At 37.1% G+C, this 27,500-nt stretch overlaps 1 protein-coding gene across 3 annotated transcripts in view; it reads right to left on the bottom strand.

Annotated features, from left to right (window-relative positions):
• rftn1b (raftlin, lipid raft linker 1b) overlaps positions 1-27,500 on the bottom strand; it is a 346,988-nt gene that overhangs the window by 2,526 nt on the left and 316,962 nt on the right. For all 3 annotated transcript variants that reach the window (XM_061956676.2, XM_061956684.2, XM_061956666.2), the window contains exon 9: positions 2,702-2,777. In XM_061956676.2, the coding sequence (XP_061812660.2) occupies positions 2,702-2,777 (76 nt within the window). The remainder of the gene's footprint in view (positions 1-2,701; positions 2,778-27,500) is intronic.

Below are 27,500 nucleotides of genomic sequence, written 5' to 3'. Positions count from 1 at the left end.
CGTTAGCGTTGGACAAACATGAAGACACACACACACAGGCTTGAAGGTGCTGCTCTGACATAACAAGTACTAGTCGGTCAGGTGTGGGATTGGACATGGGGATGGGTACCGAATCCGGTACTTTTTTGGAACCGACTGAATCTCGCCGGTTCTACCGATTCACGTAAAATCCAATGGTGCTATGTTTTGGTACCTATGTTATATGTGACGTCATGCCCAAAACACCCATTCTTTGTACTTCGGCACTTGGCAACAAAGTAATTGACAAAAAATCAAACGCTCCAAGATATTTTAGGCTACACCTTTCCACAAATGCGCTAGCTTGATGCTAATTTACATTGGATTTGCTATTGACATGCTACTGATTAGCATTAGAAATTTTCACTTTTTGATTTCAACACCTTCAAATGCGTTAATTAAAACTACAACTAAGATGCACATACAGCTGGTGTGCAATTAGTATAACACTTGCAGTATTAACACTTTGTTGGGCGCAACGACTGAACTGAGCAACACACCATAAACTATACATTTCTGCCACTAAGTTGCAACTGCAACTTAGTGTCATACCTGCAATTGTGATCATGAAAAATGATATTACCACTGGAGAGCAGTTTCATAATCAGCTCACTTTTAAATGTTGCAATAAGAAATTAAATTTTAACCATCAAAAACAATTTATATTTATCAACACACACAAATGTACCGGTACCGATGACCAGGTACGAGGAATATGTACAGTGTCGGTTCAAATGTGTACGGTACCCATCCCTAGTTGGACAACATTTAAATATGGACTATTCTGGTTCCGATTCCTCGTTTAGATCCCGGTTCCTAATTATTTTCAAATCAAAAATGTATTATGAACTACTCACGGTTCTATCTTCAACCAGTAAATTAATATCCATCCTTTGGACCTGAAGGTACATTTTATGAAGTTTATTTCATTAACTTTATTTTTCTGAAATGTCATAAAAAAAATTTAAAACCATAAACATTTGACACATATCCTGTTGTGAAAGTGTTAGAGTCAGAGTTTTATGCTGCCAATTCCGATACCGATTATCCATGAGTGAAATCATCCAACAAGGATCACGTGTGTCAAGTGTACACGACCAGGGAATTATTCACTGAGTTTGTAAACATTAACAAAAACGATCCACAACAGAAACATGTTGAGAAAATAAAAATATTGATCTAATCAGTCCATATCTATGATATACTGATACTGCCCTTGTTTCTTGTTTCATTTAATTTTTTGGAATTGTTTTTTATCTAATTATTAATTTATTTATGTATAATCTATTTATTTATTTATTTAATGTTTGTTAATTTTAATTACTTTTTTCTTTATTTCTCTTTGTTTTATATTTAATTGTATTTTTTAATAGTTTTTTTTTTTTTTTTTAACTATTTAGTCATTCATCTATGTACAATTTATTTATTTATTATTTATCTTTCTTTGTTTCTTTCTTTCTTTATTTATTTTATTTTATATTAAATAAATTTTTTTGGAAATGTTTTTATCTATTTATATATGTATAATGTATGTATTTATTTATTACATGATTTTTGTTCATTTTAATTATTTGTTTTTTGGTTTATTTGTTTGTGTGTTTGTTTGTTTCTTTCCGTTTATATTATATTAAATAAAACATTTTGGAACAGTTTTTTTATGTATTTATTTATTTATGTATTAATTTATTACTTCATTGTTGTTCATTTTAATCATTTCTTTCTTTCTTTAGGTTTATTTTATATTAATTATAATTTTTGTTAATTGTTTTGTATCTATTTATTTATTTATGTATGATTTATATTATTTATTTATTACTTAATTTTTTATTCATTTTCTTTCTTTTTTCTATCTTTCTTTCCGTTTATTTAATATTTGATTTTATTTTTGTAATTGTTTTCATCTATTTATTTATTTATGTATACTGTATGTATTTATTTATTGCTTAATGTTTGTTCATTATAATTATTTGTTTGTTTGTTTCTTTCTCTTATTCTGTCTTTTTATTTTATATTACATTTTTTAAAATTGTTTCTATGTATTTATTTGTGTTCTATTTATTTATTTAATATTTAATTTGTATTAATTGTATTTATTTTGTTTATTAATTATTCTGTTTATTTAAAACTGTATTAATGTATTTATTTATGATTGAATTTTTGAATATTTCATTGATTTAGTTCTTTTTTTTTTCTATTTATTTTCATGTATTTATTCACTAACCCAGCCTAACCCTAGTCTGGTGTGGACAATTGCGAGACGTCTGTAGCTGGAAGGCAAACAGTCGAAACAAAAATAAGACCAAACTAATTGACTGAGTCAAATGTCAGCAGGATATTAGTCTCCACCCAGCAGAACATCTCTTTCTGTTATCAAACGTGTTGTTGCTGCCACGCTGGCCTACATTCAGGTCACTGAAAGTCAACACGGGTTCACTTGGTGCGGACGAAGGTCAACTTGGCAGGTTATCGCCACGACTCGGGGTCACGGGCGATAAATGTGTTGCTTTGCTTCTGTAAACACTTTTCACCCACTGCTGAGGAATCCTCCATCGCACACACACACAGAGATGATTGTTTTGCGTGCAAAGGAAAACACGGCCGTGGCAAAAGGCTGTGGATATACGATCCTGCGGTGACACGCGGGGCAAACTGACATTAGCCGAGAAAACAAGAGGTCGGGTACCTTGGATTCCCTCCGCTTTCGGCCCAGGACGGGTCTCTGCAGGAACACGATCTGTTTGGTAGCCAGGCTGCCATCACTGCGGAGGACAGAACAAGAGATGATCAGTACTTGGTAGTAATACTTCCCCGTGTGTACTCTAGTATTGGTATGCAAACACTTGTATTTAATAGTCGGATTTGCCTGAAGTTTATTTCCAACACTAGTTATACATCGCATATTTTTACATATTTTCATTTCTCTTTACAACATGTCTGAAAAGGAGTAGAAAGAAGCACATCTTATTAAATCCCCCCCACCCCTTTTCCACCTCATTTTGTAGCACAATGATTTCTAAATAAAACCATTCTCCTAATAAATAGTTATTTCCCTTATAATTCACATATTGAGATGAATAATATTTAATTTTACATTAGTTCAAGACGTTTATCATGAATCTTCTTCCTGTACTTTGAATAGCCTCCTAAAAGGCATCATATTAGTACAAACCCCAAAACCAGTGAAGTTGGCATGTTGTGTAAATGGTAAATAAAAACAAAATACAATGATTTGTAAAATCATTTTCAACTTATATTCAATTGAATAGACTGCAAAGACAAGATACTTAACGTTCAAACTGGAAAACGTTGTTATTTTTTGCAAATATTAGCTCATTTGGAATTTGACGCCTGAAACATGTTTCAAAAAAGCTGGCACAAGTGGCAAAAAAGACTGAGAAAGTTAAAGGAACACTCATCAAACACTTATTTGGAACATCCCGCAGGTGAACAGGCTAATTGGGAACAGGTGGGTGCCATGATTGGGTATAAAAGCAGCTTCCATGCAATGCTCAGTCATTCACAAACAAGGATGGGGGCGAGGGTCACCACTTTGTGAACAAATGCGTGAGCAAATTGTTGAACAGTTTAAGAACAACATTTCTCAACGAGCTATTGCAAGGAATTAAATGATTTCACCATGTAAGGTCCGTAATATCAACAAAAGGTTCAGAGAATCTGGAGAAATCACTGCACGTAAGCGATGATATTACGGACTTTCGATCCCTCAGGCTGTACTGCATCAAAAAGCGATATCAGTGTGTAAAGGATATCACCACATGGGCTCAGAAACACTTCAGAAAACCACTGTCAGTAACTACAGTTGGTCGCCACATCTGTAAGTGAAAGTTAAAACTCTACTATGCAAAGCCAAAGCCAATTATCAACAACACCCAGAAACGCCGCCGGCTCCGCTGGGCCCGAGCTCATCTAAGATGGACTGATGCAAAGTGGAAAAGTGTTCTGTGGTCTGACGAGTCCACATTTCAAATTGTTTTTGGAAACTGTGGACGTCGTGTCCTCTGGACCAAAGAGGAAAATAACCATTTGGATTGTTATAGGCGCAAAGTTGAAAAGCCAGCATCTGTGATGGTAGGGGGGTGTATTAGTGCCTAAGACATGGGTAACTTACACATCTGTGAAGGCGCCATTAATGCTGAAAGGTACATACAGGTTTTGGAGCAACATATGTTGCCATCCAAGCAACGTTATCATGGACGCCCCTGCTTATTTCAGCAAGACAATGCCAAGCCACGTTACAACATCGTGGCTTCATAGTAAAAGAGTGCGGGTACTAGACTGGCCTGCCTGTAGTCCAGACCTGTCTCCCATTGAAAATGTGTGGCGCATTATGAAGCCTAAAATACCACAACGGAGACCCCCGGACTGTTGAACAACTTAAGCTGTACATCAAGCAAGAATGGGAAAGAATTCCACCTGAAAAGCTTCAAAAATGTGTCTCCTCAGTTCCCAAACGTTTACTGAGTGTTGTTAAAAGGATGGGCCATGTAACACAGTGGTGAACATGCCCTTTCCCAACTACTTTGGCACGTGTTGCAGCCATGAAATTCCAAGTTAATTATTTGCAAAAAAAAAAAAAAAAAAGTTTATGAGTTTGAACATCAAATATCTTGTCTTTGTAGTGCATTCAATTGAATATGGGTTGAAAAGGATTTGCAAATCATTGTATTCCGTTTATATTTACATCTAACACAATTTCCCAACTCATATGGAAACGGGGTTTGTACAATATTACAGTACATGTAACATCTGCAGCATAAAATAGAGAGTAGATTCAGCGGAAAATATATATTATAAACAAAGAGGTAGCTAACATAGAAGGTGTACTGTAAAATCCACGGTTGATGTTTTTATGGTACCACATTTTATTATGGTAAAAAACTGGAAGCTGAGTTGCCAAAATAAAATTAAACAGCGATACTGTATTTCTATTTATGTTGTAAAAATAATAATACTTTAAAAAAAACAAACACTATGTATTTTACAGTAAAAGTCTGGCAAAAAAAAGTGGTAAAATACGCTTTTTTTTTTTTTAGTCTTTACATAAGAAATATTTAAAAAACTATTTTAAATTCATAGGCAAATTCATTAATTATTTACTGTAACAAGCGGCCCTCTCATGGCAGCCATGACTTCGGTGTGGCCCTCAGTGAAAACAAGTTTGACACCCCTGGTCTGGTGGGACAGGCCAAAGTTAAGTTGGAGAAAATGCAGTCTTTTATAAATTATTTAATGTTTCTCTGCGGCCCGGTAGCAAAGGCGTCACGGACCGGTGGTTGGGGACCACTGCATTAAAGGACCTAAGCTTCCTCAGGAAAAAGAGTCTGCTCATGCCCTTCTTGTATACAGCTTTGCTGTTGTCCTTCCAGTCCAGTCTGCTGTTCAAGTGGACTCCCAGGTACTTATACTGCCCCACTACTGCCACCTATACGATTGGTACTGTGGAGAATACATAGATGTTTAAGAGTTCTTTCTTTTTACATAGCCATGTTTAGAGTATCTAGTACTTTTCCTTTGTATATTCTTCCAGTCTCTCTTTGTCTTCCGGTGTCTGTTTAGTGTCATAAGCCATCGGAATGTGAAACCAAACCCCCAAATCTTCCTTATCCGTGTTGCAAAGGAGACGGGGGGAGGCTTTCTTTGTGTGCAAGGAGTTGGCTTTTCCGTTTGAATGTCAGATCAACTCGAGTAGCCGATATGAATGTATTGATTAAGTTGATCTCCTGAAATTTCAGTAAAACTTGACAATATTCCTATTCTGTCTTGAGGATCTCTTACTCAGCATATATGCCATCGAAAGAACTTGGGATTGACCAGCAACTTAGATTCCCTGGGAGGAAGAGCTGGTGGACGCAACAGTACCTAACAGAACTACACCTAGGATTGACTCCATAGTCTGAGCCTATTGAAATAGTCAGTAGGGCATCGACCTCTGCTTGTCTGAGTGAGCATGACCTTGGACTACGCTTGTGCTCTGCTGCATTTCTACTTAGTAATCATGTTGTTTACCAAAGAATCTGGCCGCACTCGGAGTTGAACTTTCAACTTCCGACGCAACATTTCGCGTTTGGACCATACTTGCCAACCTTGAGACCTCCGAATTCGGGAGATGGGGGCGGGGTTGAGGTGCAGGCAGCATACCCCTTCCCCTTCGAGCTGTCCTGGTTGGAATGAATTTCTTTTTTCCAATAATTTTGGCAGTTGTGCACTGAGCTCCAAAAGCCGTAGATGTTATTGTAGCGTCCCAGAAGAGTTAGTGCTGCAAGGGGTTCTGGGTATTTGCTCTGTTGTGTTTATGTTGTGTTACGGTGCGGATGGTCTCCCGAAATGTGTTTGTCATTCTTGTTTGGTGTAGGTTCACAGTGTGGCGCATATTAGTAACAGTGTTAAAGTTGTTTATACGGCCACCGTCAGTGTGACATGTATGGCTGTTGACCAAGTATGTTTGGCATTCACTTGTGTGTGCTTCAAATTAACGGTATAATTAAACCAGTTAAAAAATGACACAACGTGTCAGCGGACGCCTGGACAGCATGCGGCTGTTAGGGGGTGAAGGATTCAGGTGAGAGAGGATGCTTAAAGGTCTACTGAAATGCGATTTTCTTATTCAAACGGGGATAGCAGGTCCATTCTATGTGTCATACTTGATCATTTCGCGATATTGCCATATTTTTGCTGAAAGGATTTAGTAGATAACATCGACGATAAAGTTCGCAACTTTTGGTCGCTGATAAAAAAGCCTTGCCTGTACCGGAAGTAGCAGACGAGTAGTGTGACGTCACAGGTTGTGGAGCTCCTCACATCTGCACATTGTTTACAATCATGGCCACCAGCAGCGAGAGCGATTCGGACCGAGAAAGCAACAATTTCCCCATTAATTAGAGCAAGGATGAAAGATTCGTGGATGAGGAAAGTGAGAATAAAGGACTAGAGGGCAGTGGGAGCGATTCAGATAGGGAAGATGCTGTGAGAGGCGGGTGGGACCTGATATTCAGCTGGGAATGACTAAAACAGTAAATAAACACAAGACATATATATACTCTATTAGCCACAACACAACCAGGCTTATATTTAATATGCCACAAATTAATCCCGCATAACAACACCCCCCACCCCGTCCATATAACCCGCCAATACAACTCAAACACCTGCACAACACACTCAATCCCACAGCCCAAAGTACCGTTCACCTCCCCAAAGTTCATACAGCACATACATTTCCCCAAAGTTACGTACGTGACATGCACATAGCGGCACGCACGTACGGGCAAGCAATCAAATGTTTGGAAGCGTACTCACGGTACCGCGTCTGCGTATCCAACTCAAAGTCCTCATGGTAAGAGTCTCTGTTGTCCCAGTTCTCCACAGGCCAATGGTAAAGCTTGACTGTCATCTTTCGGGAATGTAAACAATGAAACACCGGCTGTGTTTGTGTTGCTGCAGCCGGCCGCAATACACCGCTTCCCACCTACAGCTTTCTTCTTTGCTGTCTCCATTGTTCATTGAACAAATTGCAAAAGATTCACCAATACAGATGTCCAGAATACTGTGGAATTTTGCGATGAAAACAGACGACTTAATAGCTGGCCACCATGCTGTCCCAAAATGTCCTCTACAATCCGTGACGTCACGCGCTGACGTCATCATACCGAGACGTTTTCAGCAGGATATTCATCGCGGAATTTAAAATTGCACTTTAGTAAGCTAACCCGGCCGTATTGGCATGTGTTGCAATGTTAAGATTTCATCATTGATATATAAACTATCAGACTGCGTGGTTGGTAGTAGTGGGTTTCAGTAGACCTTTAAGGCAGTGCCTTAAAGGCACACTCCCAATATTGTTATCCGGGTGGAAATCGGGAGAATGGTTGCCCCGGGAGATTTTCGAGAGGGGCACTGAAATTCGGGAGTCTCCCGGGAAAATCGGGAGGGTTTGGCAAGTATTCCTACTCTGTCTTGAGGATCTCTTACTCAGCATATATGTCATCGAAAGAACTTGGGATTGACCAGCAACTTAGATTCCCTGGGAGGAAGAGATGGTCGACGCAACAGTACCTAACAGAACTACACCTAGGATTGACTCCATAGTCTGAGCCTATTGAAATAGTCAGTAGGGCATCGACCTCTGTTTGTCTGAGTGAGCATGACCTTGGACTACACCTGTGCTCGACTGCATTTCTACTTAGTAATCATGTTGTTTACCAAAGAATCTGGCCGCACTCTGAGTTGAACTTTCAACTGGTGGTTCCGATGCAACGTTTCGCGTTTGGACTGAGTGTGCCTCCCCCACTGCCCTCATCCGTCAGTGTCACTTCCAGGCCGGAGCTGGCAGAAGACGCACTTTGTACATTCCGTCTTTGAGCGTCTTCCGTGCCGTCCAAACAAAAGCTTCCATGGTTCCCAACACGCCCGCCGTCACGCCTGTGATCCCCCCTCGTCCGCCTGGTTGTGACATTTTTATTGTTTGTTTCCACTCCGTGGCTTTCATGTTCCGTCCTGCTCGAACTGATTTGTTTCCTGGCGGCGGCGGCAGACTCCGGTTTAAATCTTGCATGCGCACAACGCCTGAGTGTTGATGATGATGACGAGGAGCCTTTAAAGCCCGCTTCGAATCCTCCGCCGCCAACATGAAGTAGAAGGCTGACTTACAAACCACCCCAAGCCGAGGACGACTCCTCTTCTTTCCACTAACCCTTTCCCCTTCCGCCGTCTCTCCGCACGCTATTTTCTGGGCTGTCAAGAATGCTGGACGGCGTTCCGAGGAATCAAAGCGTGCGGTTTGCAGCCGAAGCTCCAGTCCATTACCGGAGAAGACGGAGAACATTACAGCTCTTTGTTCAAGCGCTATTAGGACTTCAAACCGCGGGCTGAAATTGCACTCCAATCATTTCTGACTTGAGAATACACGAGTGCAGTAAACTAAAAGGCAGTCATTCCAGTAATTACTTGAGAGTAAGTACAAAGTACTCGGCTACTATGTAACTGGTGAGTTACAGCGGAACCTCGGTTTCCGTACCTCTCCATTTGCAAACTCTTAGGTTGACAAACTTTTAGGTCGAGCCAAATATGCCTCTGTGTGCAAACCATGTTTCTTTGGACTCGTCCATTTTGTGTCCCGATCAGCAGCCATTTGGTGCTTGCTCGTAGTGAAGGAAGGCGGCTTGTATCACAGCATACCTCTCTTCCAAAAGCACACACACCTCATTTCCCCCCCTCCGTCTGCTCCTTGGCAGATAAGTAGATTTAACTTTCTGAAATGTTTATTATTGTAGCAATGTGGTCGTTAAACTGAGGTTTTTTGTGTGATTTCTGGTCGTTTGTGAGGGCTCTAAAGGGACTTCTTTGTTTGTGCTTGTGTTACAGGACAGTTGAGCTCGTCATAGTTGTTGTTTTGACTTGACTTTGATCCCAAAACCGGTGAAGTTGGCACGTTGTGTAATTCGTAAATAAAAAGAGAATACAATGATTTGCAAATCCTTTTCAACTTATATTCAATTGAATAGACTGCAAAGACAAGATATTTAATGTTCCAATTGAGAAACTTTTTTTTTTTTTTTTTGCAAATAATCATTAACTTGGAATTTAATCGCAAAAAAGTTGGCCCAGGGGCATTTTTACCACTGTGTTACATGGCCTTTCCTTTTAACAACACTCAGTAAACGTTTGGGAACTGAGGAGACCAATTTTTGAAGCTTTTCAGGTGGAATTCTTTGCCATTCTTGCTTGATGTACAGCTTAAGTTGTTCAACAGTCCGGGGGTCTCCGATGTCGTATTTCAGGCTTCATAATGCGCCACACATTTTCAATGGGAGACAGGTCTGGACTACAGGCAGGCCAGTCTGGTACCCACACTCTTTTACTACGAAACCACACTGGTGTAAAACATGCAGAATGTGGCTTGGCATTGTCTTGCTGAAATAAGCAGGGGCGTCCATGAAAAAGACATTGCTTGGATGGCAACATATGTTGCTCCAAAACCTGTATGTACCTTTCAGCATTAATGGCGCCTTCACAGATGTGTAAGTTACCCATGTCTTGGGCACTAATACACCCCCATACCATCACAGATGATGGCTTTTAAACTTTGCTCCTATAACAATCCGGATGGTTCTTTTCCTCTTTTTGTCCGGAGGACATGACGTCCACAGTTTCCAAAAAAATGTTTTAATGTCAGCACACAGAACACTTATTCACTTTGCATCAGTCCATCTTAGATGAGCTCGGGCCCAGCGAAGCTGGCGGCGTTTCTGGGTGTTGTTGATAAATGGCTTTTGCTTTGCATAGTAGAGTTTTAACTTGCACTTACAGATGTAGCGACAGACAGTGGTTTTCTGATTTGTTCCTGAGCCCATGTGGTGATCTCCTTTATACACTGGTGTCACTTTTTGATGCAGTACCGCCTGAGGGATCCAAGGCCACGGGCTTTGCCGCTTACGTGCAGTGATTTCTCCAGATTCTCTGAACTTTTTGATGATATTATGGACCGTAGATGGTGAAATCCCTAAATTCCTTGCATTAGCTGGTTGAGAAATGTTGTTTGTAAACTGTTGGACGATTTGCTCACGCATTTGTTGACAAAGTGGTGACTCTCGCCCCATCCATAAAAAAAATCCATAAATTACCCGCACTGTTTTATGAGCCGCGGGGTTCAAAGTGTAGGGGGAAAAAAATCTGTAATTTCCTGTAAGTGATTTTTTTGGTCTACCACTAGATCAGTGGTCTCAGACACACGGCCCGCGAGACGTTATTTTGCGGCCCCCACCTTAATATGAAAGTTTAATGTTAGTGTGGCCCGTGAGCATACTTGCCAACCCTCCTGAATTCCAGTGCCTCTCCCGAAAATCTCCCGGGGAAACCATTCTCCCGGACAACATTATTAAGAGCGTGCTGTGATGGCACTGCCTTTAGCACCGTCGCGTCCGCTTTTTCACCATACAAACAGTGTGCCACTCAGTCGCATAGTATACGCGGCTTCTTCAGACACAAGTAAGTGACTGCAAGACATACTTGATCAACAGCCATACAGGTCACACTGAGGGTGGCCGTATAAACAACTTTAACACTGTTACAAATATGCGCCACACTGTGAACCCACACCAAACAAGAATGACAAACACATTTCGGGAGAACATCCACACCGTAACACAACATAAACACAACAGAACAAATACCCAGAATCCCTTGTAGCCGTAAGAAAAAGAAAAAAAAAATCCATAAATTACCCACACCGTTTTATGAGCCGCGGGGTTCAAAGTGTAGGGGAAAAAAATCTGTAATTTCCTGTAAGTGATTTTTTTGGTCTACCACTAGATCAGTGGTCTCAGACACGCGGCCCGCGGACCAATTGCGGCCCGCGAGACGTTATTTTGCGGCCCCCACCTTAATATGAAAGTTTAATGTTAGTGTGGCCCGTGAGCATACTTGCCAACCCTCCCGAATTCCAGTGCCCCTCCCGAAAATCTCCCGGGGAAACCATTCTCCCGGACAACATTATTAAGGGCGTGCTGTGATGGCACTGCCTTTAGCACCGTCGTGTCCGCTTTTTCACCATACAAACAGCGTGCCACCCAGTCGCATAGTATATGCGGCTTCTTCAGACACACGTAAGTGACTGCAAGACATACTTGATCAACAGCCATACAGGTCACACTGAGGGTGGCCGTATAAACAACTTTAACACTGTTACAAATATGCGCCACACTGTGAACCCACACCAAACAAGAATGACAAACACATTTCGGGAGAACATCCGCACCGTAACACAACATAAACACAACAGAACAAATACCCAGAATCCCTCGTAGCCGTAAGAAAAAGAAAAAAAAAATCCATAAATTACCCGCACTGTTTTATGAGCCGCGTGGTTCAAAGTGTAGGGGGGAAAAAATCTGTAATTTCCTGTAAGTGATTTTTTTTGGTCTACCGCTAGAAGGAGCGCGCGTACCGTACCACAGTTTGTGAATGACTGGATGAAGGATCACTGCATCATCCGTGGCAACTATAAACTGCTGTTCCTCACACCTTCGCCGTTCGCCGTCACGCTTGCAAACAAAGTCTTTTGCATCTCGCCTGCGTGTTGCTGAACGATGACAAATTAACACTCGCCGGCCGCGCTTAATGGCCTCGAAATGTAATCACCATCGCCGTTAATTGCACGCGGCCGGCGTGAGACAAACAGCCAGAGTTAATGTTGCGCGGAAGACGTCGCCACAATATTCGTCAAGACCGCCGAGGCCTTGTCCCACCGCACGGTCTGTTCTTTTTAACGGCGCGAGTGGTCGTCATGACGACCCTGCCGACACATGTCGCCAAGCGTCGCCTCTCAGCTCAAATTGCTTGGCGTCTGAGAGAGAAGCGGCCTGTCGTACTTATCTGATTAATTAGCCGCGTTGTGCGAACTGGTGAGGGAATGAATCGTCTGAAAGCGCAAAGAAAACACTGGGTCAGTGCGCTGATGGGAACATTACACCCTTCTTGTCATCCACGCTACTGCTGAACAACCTGACACGCCTCTTTACAGCAGATGTACCACGCTCCTTTTGTCTCATTAAATTAAATGATAAATGGGTTATACTTGTGTAGCGCTTTTCTACCTTCAAGGTACTCAAAGCGCTTTGACACTATTTCCACATTCACCCATTCACACACTGATGGCGGGAGCTGCCATGCAAGGCCCTAACCACGACCCATCAGGAGCAAGGGTGAAGTGTCTCGCTCAAGGACACTACGGACATGACTAGGTTGGTAGAAGGTGGGGATCGAACCAGGAACCCTCAGGTTGCTGCCACGGCCACTCTCCCAACTGCCCATTGAAGGCCGTGTACACACAAACCTATTTTTATCATCTTGGTCCGCACGCAAAAGTGACCACGCCGCAACCTAATTTCTCAACATATTTGAATTTTTTTGAGGTTTACATAATAGGTGCGTCAAAAAACAAGTATACTTAAAATTTCATTTTTTATGCATTCTAACTCGTAAATAAACATTAGCCAAAGTCAGCTAACAATGTCGCCCTATTCCAACTACAAACCCCGTTTCCATATGAGTTGGGAAATTGTGCTAGATGTAAATATAAACGGAATACAATGATTTGCAAATCCTTTTCAACCCATATTCAGTTGAATATGCTACAAAGACAACATATTTGATGTCCAAACTGATAAACTTTTTTTTTTGTTTTGCAAATAATCATTAACTTTAGAATTTGATGCCAGCAACACGTGACAAAGAAGTTGGGAAAGGTGGCAATAAATACTGATAAAGTTGAGGAATGCTCATCAAACACTTATTTGGAACATCCCACACGTGAACAGGCAAATTGGGAACAGGTGGGTGCCATGATTGGGTATAAAAGTAGATTCCATGAAATGCTCAGTCATTCACAAACAAGGATGGGGCGAGGGTCACCACTTTGTCAACAAATGCGTGAGCAAATTGTTGAACAGTTTAAGAAAAACCTTTCTCAAGCAGCTATTGCAAGGAATTTAGGGATTTCACCATCTACGGTCCGTAATATCATCAAAGGGTTCAGAGAATCTGGAGAAATCACTGCACGTAAGCAGCTAAGCCCGTGACCTTCGGTCCCTCAGGCTGTACTTCATCAACAAGAGACATCAGTGTGTAAAGGATATCACCACATGGGCTCAGGAACACTTCAAAAACCCACTGTCAGTAACTACAGTTAGTCGCTACATCTGTAAGTACAAGTTAAAACCCTCCTATGCAAGGCGAAAACTGTTTATCAACAACACCCAGAAACGCCGTCGGCTTTGCTGGGCCTGAGCTCATCTAAGATGGACTGATACAAAGTGGAAAAGTCTTCTGTGGTCTGACGAGTCCACATTTCAAATTGTTTTTGGAAACTGTGGACGTCGTGTCCTCCGGACCAAAGAGGAAAAGAACCATCTGGATTGTTATAGGTGCAAAGTTGAAAAGCCAGCATCTGTGATGGTATGGGGGTGTATTAGTGCCCAAGACATGGGTAACTTACACATCTGTGAAGGTGCCATTAATGCTGAAAGGTACATACAGGTTTTGGAGCAACATATGTTGCCATCCAAGCAATGTTACCATGGACGCCCCTGCTTATTTCAGCAAGACAATGCCAAGCCACATGTTACATCAACGTGGCTTCATAGTAAAAGAGTGCGGGTACTAGACTGGCCTGCCTGTAGTCCAGACCTGTCTCCCATTGAAAATGTGTGGCGCATTATGAAGCCTAAAATACCACAACGGAGACCCCCGGACTGTTGAACAACTTAAGCTGTACATCAAGCAAGAATGGGAAAGAATTCCACCTGAGAAGCTTAAAAAATGTGTCTCCTCAGTTCCCAAACCTTTACTGAGTGTTGTTAAAAGGAAAGGCCATGTAACACAGTGGTAAACATGCCCTTTCCCAACTACTTTGGCACGTGTTGCAGCCATGTAATTCTAAGTTAATTATTATTTGCAAAAAATAAAAATTAAGTTTATGAGTTTGAACATCAAATATCTTGTCTTTGTAGTGCATTCAATTGAATATGTGTTGAAAAGGATTTGCAAATCATTGTATTCCGTTTATATTTACATCTAACACAATTTCCCAACTCAAATGGAAACGGGGTTCATATAAAGCGCTCTAAAAAACATTCAAAAACCTCCATCAAGGTTTTATACACATGCTGTAAGTATGTATGTAATGTAGTAACATTCATAATAACATGTAATATTTACATATTTTTATCATTTTAAGCATACAACGGCGTATTATTTTCACAGACGCACCACAACGTTCGCTTTTCCCTTCAACAACAACAACAATCAAAGACTACTTTGGCATTAATGATGATCCAGAAACATATTTTTTGAGGCTGAATATAAGGAGGATGATCTACACGTTTTAGAAGCTGTGTGCTGCACAGATGCAGCTTTAGTTAAAAACTAAGCATCATGTAGCAGTATTGCTAAATGCCAAACAAGATCAAAATCATAAAACAATCACTTACTGTACAATGTCTGCTCTCACTAGGATAAAGACTGATGGGATGTTTATATACTCGTGTTTGGATGAAGAATTAATCACAACCCTCACCAAAAAAGGTGGCCACAATCTTTCCGTGACTTTCTTGTCATCGCCGGGTCTATATTGGATGTCAAGGTTGACCAACTTCTCGGTTTATGTCCACAACCTTCTACTATCTAGGTGGGAGACTTGATTTATAATATCTGATTACCTTTCACCAACTCAGAGGCGATGCAGCAGCTCAGTATGTCAATATAGCGATCGTTTAATATAGTGATCACGGCGCTGCTAAAAAATAGTTTGTCTGCGTTAGCAATTACAATAACAATATCGCAAATACTTGGTTATTATTCAGGTCACGACATGGGTAATTCCGATGTTTTTTTAGAGGGCCTTATGGGATTACTCTCTGTGGAGGGAGGTGTAGTCAGCGCTGCCTGCAGGAGGAAAAGTCACCACCTCTGTCCATGGTGCTGAGGACAGAGCACCATCAGACGGGGGTGTGGCAGTGTTGACGGCGAGACACAGCTGGCAGGTGATTAGATTTCACAGGTGGTACGTGTTAATCTAATCATCTGTTGTCTTTAACTGGGAGCAGGAGCAGAGAGAGGATACGCACGTGACTGAAAAGTCATGTTCTAATAGGAGAGAATACTTTTGTTGAAAAAACATTATCATTAAAACCTTGTTGAACCTGCACGCTTGGCTCCGGTGCCGTGTCTGACAGTGGGACCGCTAGGAAGCGACTTCCACACTCTCATTGGCTGCATTGTATTCGCCATATTTTACGACTTAGAATGCATAATAAAAAATAAATACATATGTGTTCTTGTCTTACATAAAGACTGTGAATGATGCGTAAAAAAAAATCCAAAAAAGTGCAAATTCCCCCTTTAATGGCAAAGACTACAATGCAAAAGTGTGAGAAAACAAGATGTAACAACTGTTGTTTTTAATTAGCTCACAGTTAAATTTAAAATAAAAAAACTGATTTTATTATAGAACAAATGAACATTTATTAACACGAGCACACACAAAAGTAAGTGTTGAGTATCGATTCCCAGGTACCGTATTGGTTCATGTGTGAAAAACTACCCATCCTTATTTTACTCGCTGTTGGTGCCGGTGTCTCTTTTTTTGTGGTGCTATGCGCGACGTCGCTTTGAGTTGTGTGTTTACGTGTGGATAAGCAACCATTTTTTATTTTTTTTATTTTTTTTTGGGTAAAGCTAGCGAGAGCTGTCACTGAGCTGCTTCTTTTAAAACCAAAAGCGGATGTCGGCGCCGCCAGTGATGCATCAGCGAGGGCTAAGCCGAGAAAAAACAGTTACGGTTTCTGCGAGAAGCTTTTCCTGTGACAGCCGCAGCTGCACTGCTTTAAGAAAGAGAGAAGAAAAAAAAAACTTTCCCCACGACATGGCGTGAAGCAAATTGAGGTCAGCATCTTCTACAGGAAGTTTGTGTGCAACGCAACTCGGACAAGGTGTGCACGCTTGTCAAACCTCAACGCGAGTCCGTTGTACCAGATTCATTAGGTACTCCGTGCCATGCGGTCCAATTGTAATCAATCATTTCTTCGCGTCACACGACACTAGGAGAGCAGCTTCTAACGCATGTTGATGCAGTTCCTGTTGGCCACCAGCAGAGGTCCTCTGACCACATGCTAGTAGTGCGGCAAAAAAAAAATCTCTATAAATTCCAGTTTTTCAAACTGTTCCAACTGTGTGTAACGTCACAGTAGCCCAGGGGTCGGCAACCCAAAACGTACAAAAAACAAAACTGTCTGGAGCCAAAAAAATGAAAAGTCGTATATAAGTGTTATAATGAAGGCAACACATGATGTGTCTATATTAGCCTACTATAAAAATTACTTTAAAAGGCTTATATAAGTGTTATAATGAAGGCAACACATGATGTAAGTGTCTATATTAGCCTATTATTAAAATACTTTAAAAGTCTTATATAAGTGTTATAATGAAGGCAACACATGATGTAAGTGTCTATATTAGCTGTATTAGTCTACTATCAAAATTACTTTAAAAGTCGTAAATAAGTGTTATAATGAAGGCAACACATGATGTGTCTATATTAGCCTACTATAAAAATACTTTAAAAGTCTTATATAAGTGTTATAATGAAGGCAACACATGATGTAAGTGTCTATATTAGCTGTATTAGCCTACTATCAAAATGACTTTAAAAGTCTTATATGTGTGTTATAATGAGGGCAACACATGATGTACGTGTCCATATTAGCTGTATTAGCCTACTATCAAAATGACTTTAAAAGTCTTATATAAGTGTTATAATGAAGGCAACACATGATGTGTCTATATTAGCCTACTATAAAAATACTTTAAAAGTCTTATATAAGTGTTATAATGAAGGCAACACATGATGTAAGTGTCTATATTAGCTGTATTAGCCTACTATCAAAATGACCTTAAAAGTCTTATATGCGTGTTATAATGAGGGCAACACATGATGTACGTGTCCATATTAGCTGTATTAGCCTATTATCAAAATGACTTTAAAAGTCTTATATAAGTGTTATAATGAAGGCAACACATGACGTAAGTGTCTGTATTAGCCTACTATCAAAATGACTTTAAAAGTCTTATATAAGTGTTATTATGAAGGCAACACATGATGTAAGTGTCTATATTAGCATACTACCAAAATGACTTTAAAAGTCTTATATAAGTGTTATAATGAAGGCAACACATGATGTAAGTGTCTATATTAGCTGTATTAGCCTACTATCATAATGACTTTAAAAGTCTTATATAAGTGTTATAATGAAGGCAACACATGATGTAAGTGTCTATATTAGCTGTATTAGCCTACTATCAAAATGACTTTAAAAGTCTTATATGCGTGTTATAATGAGGGCAACACATGATGTACGTGTCCATATTAGCTGTATTAGCCTACTATCAAAATGACTTTAAAAGTCTTATATAAGTGTTATAATGAAGGCAACACATGATGTGTCTGTATTAGCCTACTATAAAAATACTTTAAAAGTCTTATATAAGTGTTATAATGAAGGCAACACATGATGTAAGTGTCTATATTAGCTGTATTAGCCTACTATCAAAATGACTTTAAAAGTCTTATATGCGTGTTATAATGAGGGCAACACATGATGTACGTGTCCATATTAGCTGTATTAGCCTACTATCAAAATGACTTTAAAAGTCTTATATAAGTGTTATAATGAAGGCAACACATGACGTAAGTGTCTGTATTAGGCTACTATCAAAATGACTTTAAAAGTCTTATATAAGTGTTATTAAGAAGGCAACACATGATGTAAGTGTCTATATTAGCATACTACCAAAATGACTTTAAAAGTCTTATATAAGTGTTATAATGAAGGCAACACATGATGTAAGTGTCTATATTAGCTGTATTAGCCTACTATCATAATGACTTTAAAAGTCTTATATAAGTGTTATAATGAAGGCAACACATGATGTAAGTGTCTATATTAGCTGTATTAGCCTACTATCAAAATGACTTTAAAAGTCTTATATGCGTGTTATAATGAGGGCAACACATGATGTACGTGTCCATATTAGCTGTATTAGCCTACTATCAAAATGACTTTAAAAGTCTTATATAAGTGTTATAATGAAGGCAACACATGATGTGTCTATATTAGCCTACTATAAAAATACTTTAAAAGTCTTATATAAGTGTTATAATGAAGGCAACACATGATGTAAGTGTCTATATTAGCTGTATTAGCCTACTATCAAAATGACTTTAAAAGTCTTATATGCGTGTTATAATGAGGGCAACACATGATGTACGTGTCCATATTAGCTGTATTAGCCTACTATCAAAATGACTTTAAAAGTCTTATATAAGTGTTATAATGAAGGCAACACATGACGTAAGTGTCTGTATTAGGCTACTATCAAAATGACTTTAAAAGTCTTATATAAGTGTTATTATGAAGGCAACACATGATGTAAGTGTCTATATTAGCATACTACCAAAATGACTTTAAAAGTCTTATATAAGTGTTATAATGAAGGCAACACATGATGTAAGTGTCTATATTAGCTGTATTAGCCTACTATCATAATGACTTTAAAAGTCTTATATAAGTGTTATAATGAAGGCAACACATGATGTAAGTGCCTATATTAACTATAATCGCCCACTATCAAAGTGACTTTAAAAGTCTTATATACGTGTTATAATGAAGGCAACACATGACGTAAGTGTCTGTATTAGCCTACTATCAAAATGACTTTAAAAGTCGTATATAAGTGTCATAATGAAGGCAACACATGTGTCTATATTAGCCTACTATAAGAAATATTTTAAAAGTCTTATATAAGTGTTATAATGAAGGCAACACATGATGTAAGTGTCTATATTAGCTGTATTAGCCTACTATCAAAATGACTTTAAGTCTTATATAAGTGCTATAATGAAGGCAACACATGATGTAAGTGTCTATATTAGCCTACTACCAAAATTATTTTAAAAGTCTTATGTAAGTGTTATAATGAAGGCAACACATGATGTAAGTGTCTATATTAGCTGTATTAGCCTACTATCAAAATGACTTTAAAAGTCGTATATAAGTGTTATAATGAAGGCAACACATGATGTAATTGTCTATATTAGCTATATTAGCCTACTATCAAAATTACTTTAAAAGTCTTATATAAGTGTTATAATGAAGGCAACACATGATGTGAGTGTCTATATTAGCCTACTATAAAAAATACTTTAAAAGTCTTATATAAGTGTTATAATGAAGGCAACACATGATGTAAGTGTCTATATTAGCTGTATTAGCCTACTATCGTAATGACTTTAAAAGTCTTATATAAGTGTTATAATGAAGGCAACACATGATGTAAGTGTCTATATTAGCCTACTACCAAAATTACTTTAAAAGTCTTATGTAAGTGTTATAATGAAGGCAACACATGATGTAAGTGTCTATATTAGCCTACTATAAAAAAATACTTTAAAAGTCTTATATAAGTGTTATAATGAAGGCAACACATGATGTAAGTGTCTATATTAGCTGTATTAGCCTACTATTAAAATGACTTTAAAAGTCTTATATAAGTGTTATAATGAAGGCAACACATGATGTAAGTTCTATATTAGCCTACTATCAAAATGACTTTAAAAGTCTTATAAGCGTGTTACAATGAAAGCAACACATGATGTAAGTGTCTATATTAGCTATAATAGCCTACTATCAAAGTGACTTTAAAAGTCTTATATAAGTGTTATAATGAAGGCAACACATGACGTAAGTGTCTGTATTAGCCTACTATCAAAATGACTTTAAAAGTCGTATATAAGTGTTATGATGAAGGCAACACGTGTCTATATTAGCCTACTATAAGAAATATTTTAAAAGTCTTATATAAGTGTTATAATGAAGGCAACACATGATGTAAGTGTCTATATTAGCTGTATTAGCCTACTATCAAAATGACTTTAGGTCTTATATAAGTGCTATAATGAAGGCAACACATGATGTAAGTGTCTATATTAGCCTACTACCAAAATTATTTTAAAAGTCTTATGTAAGTGTTATAATGAAGGCAACACATGATGTAAGTGTCTATATTAGCTGTATTAGCCTACTATCAAAATGACTTTAAAAGTCGTATATAAGTGTTATAATGAAGGCAACACATGATGTAAGTGTCTATATTAGCTGTATTAGCCTACTATCAAAATGACTTTAAAAGTCGTATATAAGTGTTATAATGAAGGCAACACATGATGTAATTGTCCATATTAGCTATATTAGCCTACTATCAAAATTACTTTAAAAGTCTTATATAAGTGTTATAATGAAGGCAACACATGATGTGAGTGTCTATATTAGCCTACTATAAAAAATACTTTAAAAGTCTTATATAAGTGTTATAATGAAGGCAACACATGATGTAAGTGTCTATATTAGCTGTATTAGCCTACTATCATAATGACTTTAAAAGTCTTATATAAGTGTTATAATGAAGGCAACACATGATGTAAGTTCTATATTAGCCTACTATCAAAATGACTTTAAAAGTCTTATAAGCGTGTTACAATGAAAGCAACACATGATGTAAGTGTCTATATTAGCTATAATAGCCTACTATCAAAGTGACTTTAAAAGTCTTATATAAGTGTTATAATGAAGGCAACACATGACGTAAGTGTCTGTATTAGCCTACTATCAAAATGACTTTAAAAGTCGTATATAAGTGTTATAATGAAGGCAACACATGTGTCTATATTAGCCTACTATAAGAAATATTTTAAAAGTCTTATATAAGTGTTATAATGAAGGCAACACATGATGTAAGTGTCTATATTAGCTGTATTAGCCTACTATCAAAATGACTTTAAGTCTTATATAAGTGCTATAATGAAGGCAACACATGATGTAAGTGTCTATATTAGCCTACTACCAAAATTATTTTAAAAGTCTTATGTAAGTGTTATAATGATGTAAGTGTCTATATTAGCTGTATTAGCCTACTATCAAAATGACTTTAAAAGTCTTATATGCGTGTTATAATGAGGGCAACACATGATGTACGTGTCCATATTAGCTGTATTAGCCTACTATCAAAATGACTTTAAAAGTCTTATATAAGTGTTATAATGAAGGCAACACATGACGTAAGTGTCTGTATTAGGCTACTATCAAAATGACTTTAAAAGTCTTATATAAGTGTTATTAAGAAGGCAACACATGATGTAAGTGTCTATATTAGCATACTACCAAAATGACTTTAAAAGTCTTATATAAGTGTTATAATGAAGGCAACACATGATGTAAGTGTCTATATTAGCTGTATTAGCCTACTATCATAATGACTTTAAAAGTCTTATATAAGTGTTATAATGAAGGCAACACATGATGTAAGTGTCTATATTAGCTGTATTAGCCTACTATCAAAATGACTTTAAAAGTCTTATATGCGTGTTATAATGAGGGCAACACATGATGTACGTGTCCATATTAGCTGTATTAGCCTACTATCAAAATGACTTTAAAAGTCTTATATAAGTGTTATAATGAAGGCAACACATGATGTGTCTATATTAGCCTACTATAAAAATACTTTAAAAGTCTTATATAAGTGTTATAATGAAGGCAACACATGATGTAAGTGTCTATATTAGCTGTATTAGCCTACTATCAAAATGACTTTAAAAGTCTTATATGCGTGTTATAATGAGGGCAACACATGATGTACGTGTCCATATTAGCTGTATTAGCCTACTATCAAAATGACTTTAAAAGTCTTATATAAGTGTTATAATGAAGGCAACACATGACGTAAGTGTCTGTATTAGGCTACTATCAAAATGACTTTAAAAGTCTTATATAAGTGTTATTATGAAGGCAACACATGATGTAAGTGTCTATATTAGCATACTACCAAAATGACTTTAAAAGTCTTATATAAGTGTTATAATGAAGGCAACACATGATGTAAGTGTCTATATTAGCTGTATTAGCCTACTATCATAATGACTTTAAAAGTCTTATATAAGTGTTATAATGAAGGCAACACATGATGTAAGTGCCTATATTAACTATAATCGCCCACTATCAAAGTGACTTTAAAAGTCTTATATACGTGTTATAATGAAGGCAACACATGACGTAAGTGTCTGTATTAGCCTACTATCAAAATGACTTTAAAAGTCGTATATAAGTGTCATAATGAAGGCAACACATGTGTCTATATTAGCCTACTATAAGAAATATTTTAAAAGTCTTATATAAGTGTTATAATGAAGGCAACACATGATGTAAGTGTCTATATTAGCTGTATTAGCCTACTATCAAAATGACTTTAAGTCTTATATAAGTGCTATAATGAAGGCAACACATGATGTAAGTGTCTATATTAGCCTACTACCAAAATTATTTTAAAAGTCTTATGTAAGTGTTATAATGAAGGCAACACATGATGTAAGTGTCTATATTAGCTGTATTAGCCTACTATCAAAATGACTTTAAAAGTCGTATATAAGTGTTATAATGAAGGCAACACATGATGTAATTGTCTATATTAGCTATATTAGCCTACTATCAAAATTACTTTAAAAGTCTTATATAAGTGTTATAATGAAGGCAACACATGATGTGAGTGTCTATATTAGCCTACTATAAAAAATACTTTAAAAGTCTTATATAAGTGTTATAATGAAGGCAACACATGATGTAAGTGTCTATATTAGCTGTATTAGCCTACTATCGTAATGACTTTAAAAGTCTTATATAAGTGTTATAATGAAGGCAACACATGATGTAAGTGTCTATATTAGCCTACTACCAAAATTACTTTAAAAGTCTTATGTAAGTGTTATAATGAAGGCAACACATGATGTAAGTGTCTATATTAGCCTACTATAAAAAAATACTTTAAAAGTCTTATATAAGTGTTATAATGAAGGCAACACATGATGTAAGTGTCTATATTAGCTGTATTAGCCTACTATTAAAATGACTTTAAAAGTCTTATATAAGTGTTATAATGAAGGCAACACATGATGTAAGTTCTATATTAGCCTACTATCAAAATGACTTTAAAAGTCTTATAAGCGTGTTACAATGAAAGCAACACATGATGTAAGTGTCTATATTAGCTATAATAGCCTACTATCAAAGTGACTTTAAAAGTCTTATATAAGTGTTATAATGAAGGCAACACATGACGTAAGTGTCTGTATTAGCCTACTATCAAAATGACTTTAAAAGTCGTATATAAGTGTTATGATGAAGGCAACACGTGTCTATATTAGCCTACTATAAGAAATATTTCAAAAGTCTTATATAAGTGTTATAATGAAGGCAACACATGATGTAAGTGTCTATATTAGCTGTATTAGCCTATTATCAAAATGACTTTAGGTCTTATATAAGTGCTATAATGAAGGCAACACATGATGTAAGTGTCTATATTAGCCTACTACCAAAATTATTTTAAAAGTCTTATGTAAGTGTTATAATGAAGGCAACACATGATGTAAGTGTCTATATTAGCTGTATTAGCCTACTATCAAAATGACTTTAAAAGTCGTATATAAGTGTTATAATGAAGGCAACACATGATGTAAGTGTCTATATTAGCTGTATTAGCCTACTATCAAAATGACTTTAAAAGTCGTATATAAGTGTTATAATGAAGGCAACACATGATGTAATTGTCCATATTAGCTATATTAGCCTACTATCAAAATTACTTTAAAAGTCTTATATAAGTGTTATAATGAAGGCAACACATGATGTGAGTGTCTATATTAGCCTACTATAAAAAATACTTTAAAAGTCTTATATAAGTGTTATAATGAAGGCAACACATGATGTAAGTGTCTATATTAGCTGTATTAGCCTACTATCATAATGACTTTAAAAGTCTTATATAAGTGTTATAATGAAGGCAACACATGATGTAAGTTCTATATTAGCCTACTATCAAAATGACTTTAAAAGTCTTATAAGCGTGTTACAATGAAAGCAACACATGATGTAAGTGTCTATATTAGCTATAATAGCCTACTATCAAAGTGACTTTAAAAGTCTTATATAAGTGTTATAATGAAGGCAACACATGACGTAAGTGTCTGTATTAGCCTACTATCAAAATGACTTTAAAAGTCGTATATAAGTGTTATAATGAAGGCAACACATGTGTCTATATTAGCCTACTATAAGAAATATTTTAAAAGTCTTATATAAGTGTTATAATGAAGGCAACACATGATGTAAGTGTCTATATTAGCTGTATTAGCCTACTATCAAAATGACTTTAAGTCTTATATAAGTGCTATAATGAAGGCAACACATGATGTAAGTGTCTATATTAGCCTACTACCAAAATTATTTTAAAAGTCTTATGTAAGTGTTATAATGATGTAAGTGTCTATATTAGCTGTATTAGCCTACTATCAAAATGACTTTAAAAGTCGTATATAAGTGTTATAATGAAGGCAACACATGATGTGTCTATATTAGCTGTATTAGCCTACTATCAAAATGACTTTAAAAGTCGTATATAAGTGTTATAATGAAGGCAACACATGACGTAAGGGTCTACATTAGCTGTAATAGCTTACTATCAAAATGACTTTAAAAGTCTTATAAGTGTTATAACAAAGGCAACACATGATGTAATTGTCTATATTAGCTATATTAGCCTACTATCAAAATGACTTTAAAAGTCTTATATAAGTGTCATAATGAAGGCAACACATGATGTAATTGTCTATATTAGCCTACTATCAAAATTACTTTAAAAGTCTTATATAAGTGTTATAATGAAGGCAACACATGATGTGAGTGTCTATATTAGCCTACTATAAAAAATACTTTAAAAGTCTTATATAAGTGTTATAATGAAGGCAACACATGATGTAAGTGTCTATATTAGCTGTATTAGCCTACTATCATAATGACTTTAAAAGTCTTATATAAGTGTTATAATGAAGGCAACACATGATGTAAGTGTCTATATTAGCCTACTACCAAAATTACTTTAAAAGTCTTATGTAAGTGTTATAATGAAGGCAACACATGATGTAAGTGTCTATATTAGCTGTATTAGCCTACTATCAAAATTACTTTAAAAGTCTTATGTAAGTGTTATAATGAAGGCAACACATGATGTAAGTGTCTATATTAGGCTACTATAAAAAATACTTTAAAAGTCTTATATAAATGTTATAATGAAGGCAACACATGATGTAAGTGTCTATATTAGCTGTATTAGCCTACTATTAAAATGACTTTAAAAGTCTTATATACCGTATTTTCCGCACTATAAGGCGCACCTAAAAACCACAAATTTTCTCAAAAGCTGACAGTGCGCCTTATAATCCGGTGCGCCTTATATATGGGTTAATATTAATATTAATTTTCATAAAGTTTAGGTCTCGCAACTACGGTAAACAGCCGCCATCTTTTTTCCCCGTAGAAGAAGCGCGCGGTGCATGCTGGGATATGTGACGTTTCATTTCCATTTGTGTGTTTATGTAAAGACCCCAAAATGGCTCCTATTAAGTGTGTTGTCTGTCTAATTATAAATAATGCAGACGAGGCGTGTTAACTGAGTTCTCAACGTTTACTCACAGCGTGCTCATAACCACATTCTAACTGCCAGCACATACAACAACGCTTCTCAGGGCTACCGCGCATGCTCGTCACTATCGTTGCATGCTGGCTAGTGTAGTTGTTATATTTGCTAGCTCATAACATCACATTAAGAGACACGCTTACGCGCTTAATTCAATACTCGCCGTCATTCCGGGTGGATTGACAAAAGACCTCCAGCCGCTAGATATTGGTGTCAACAGGGCATTCGAAGCTAGACTGCTAACTGCGTGGGAACAATGGATGACCGAAGGCGAACACACCTTCACTAAGACAGGGAGACAGCGAGACGGAGCCGGCCATTTTGGATCCCACATTCGCCCAACTTTTCAATTCGGACACCGAAAGAGAAGAATTCGAGGGATTTATGAATGAAGAATAACTTCAGAAAGTGAGCGTTATGTTTATTTTGTGTGTTGTGACATTAACGTTCGAGCAACATTATGTTGCTATTGCTCTGCACTATTTTGAATTTTACTATGTTTGTGATTGCACATTTGCGTACATTTTGGGAGTGAACAGAGTTGTTAGAACGCTGGTTTTTAATATATTATTAAAGTTTGACTGACCTATCTGACTGTTTTTTTGACATTCCTTTAGCGCAGTTAGATGCGGCTTACAACACGGGGCGGCTTATAGGTGGACAAAGTTTTGAAATATGCCGTTCATTGAAGGCGCGGCTTATAACCCAGGGCGCCTTATGGTGCGGAAAATACGGTAAGTGTTATAATGAAGGCAACACATGATGTAAGTTCTATATTAGCCTACTATCAAAATGACTTTAAAAGTCTTATAAGCGTGTTACAATGAAAGCAACACATGATGTAAGTGTCTATATTAGCTATAATAGCCTACTATCAAAATTACTTTAAAAGCCTTATATAAGTGTTATAATGAAGGCAACACATGATGTAAGTGTCTATATTAGCTATATTAGCCTACTATCAAAATGACTTTAAAAGTCTTATTTAAGTGTTATAATGAAGACAACACATGATGTAAGTGTCTATGTTAGCTATAATAGCCTACTATCAAAATGACTTTAAAAGTCGTATATAAGTCTTATAATGAAGGCAACACATGATGTAAGTGTCTTTATTAGCTATATTAGCCTACTGTCAAAATGACTATGTGTCGCAGGCTGAAGCAAATCTTCGTTGACAGAAATGTTGAAATGTAATATTTATTCTACACATTTATACAACATTAGAAACCATTCGTAATTCAGAGGCTACCCAGAAGGTGAGATAACTCCTGGAAATGACTGGCTTTTAATGATTGTGTGAACGGCAGGCTCTCTTCTTCTAATGG

Source organism: Nerophis lumbriciformis, linkage group LG04, assembly GCF_033978685.3.
Source record: "Nerophis lumbriciformis linkage group LG04, RoL_Nlum_v2.1, whole genome shotgun sequence".
Taxonomy (NCBI): domain Eukaryota; kingdom Metazoa; phylum Chordata; class Actinopteri; order Syngnathiformes; family Syngnathidae; genus Nerophis; species Nerophis lumbriciformis.
The sequence above is the reverse complement of the archived record's forward strand: the minus strand, read 5'-3'. Positions and strand labels throughout refer to the sequence as shown.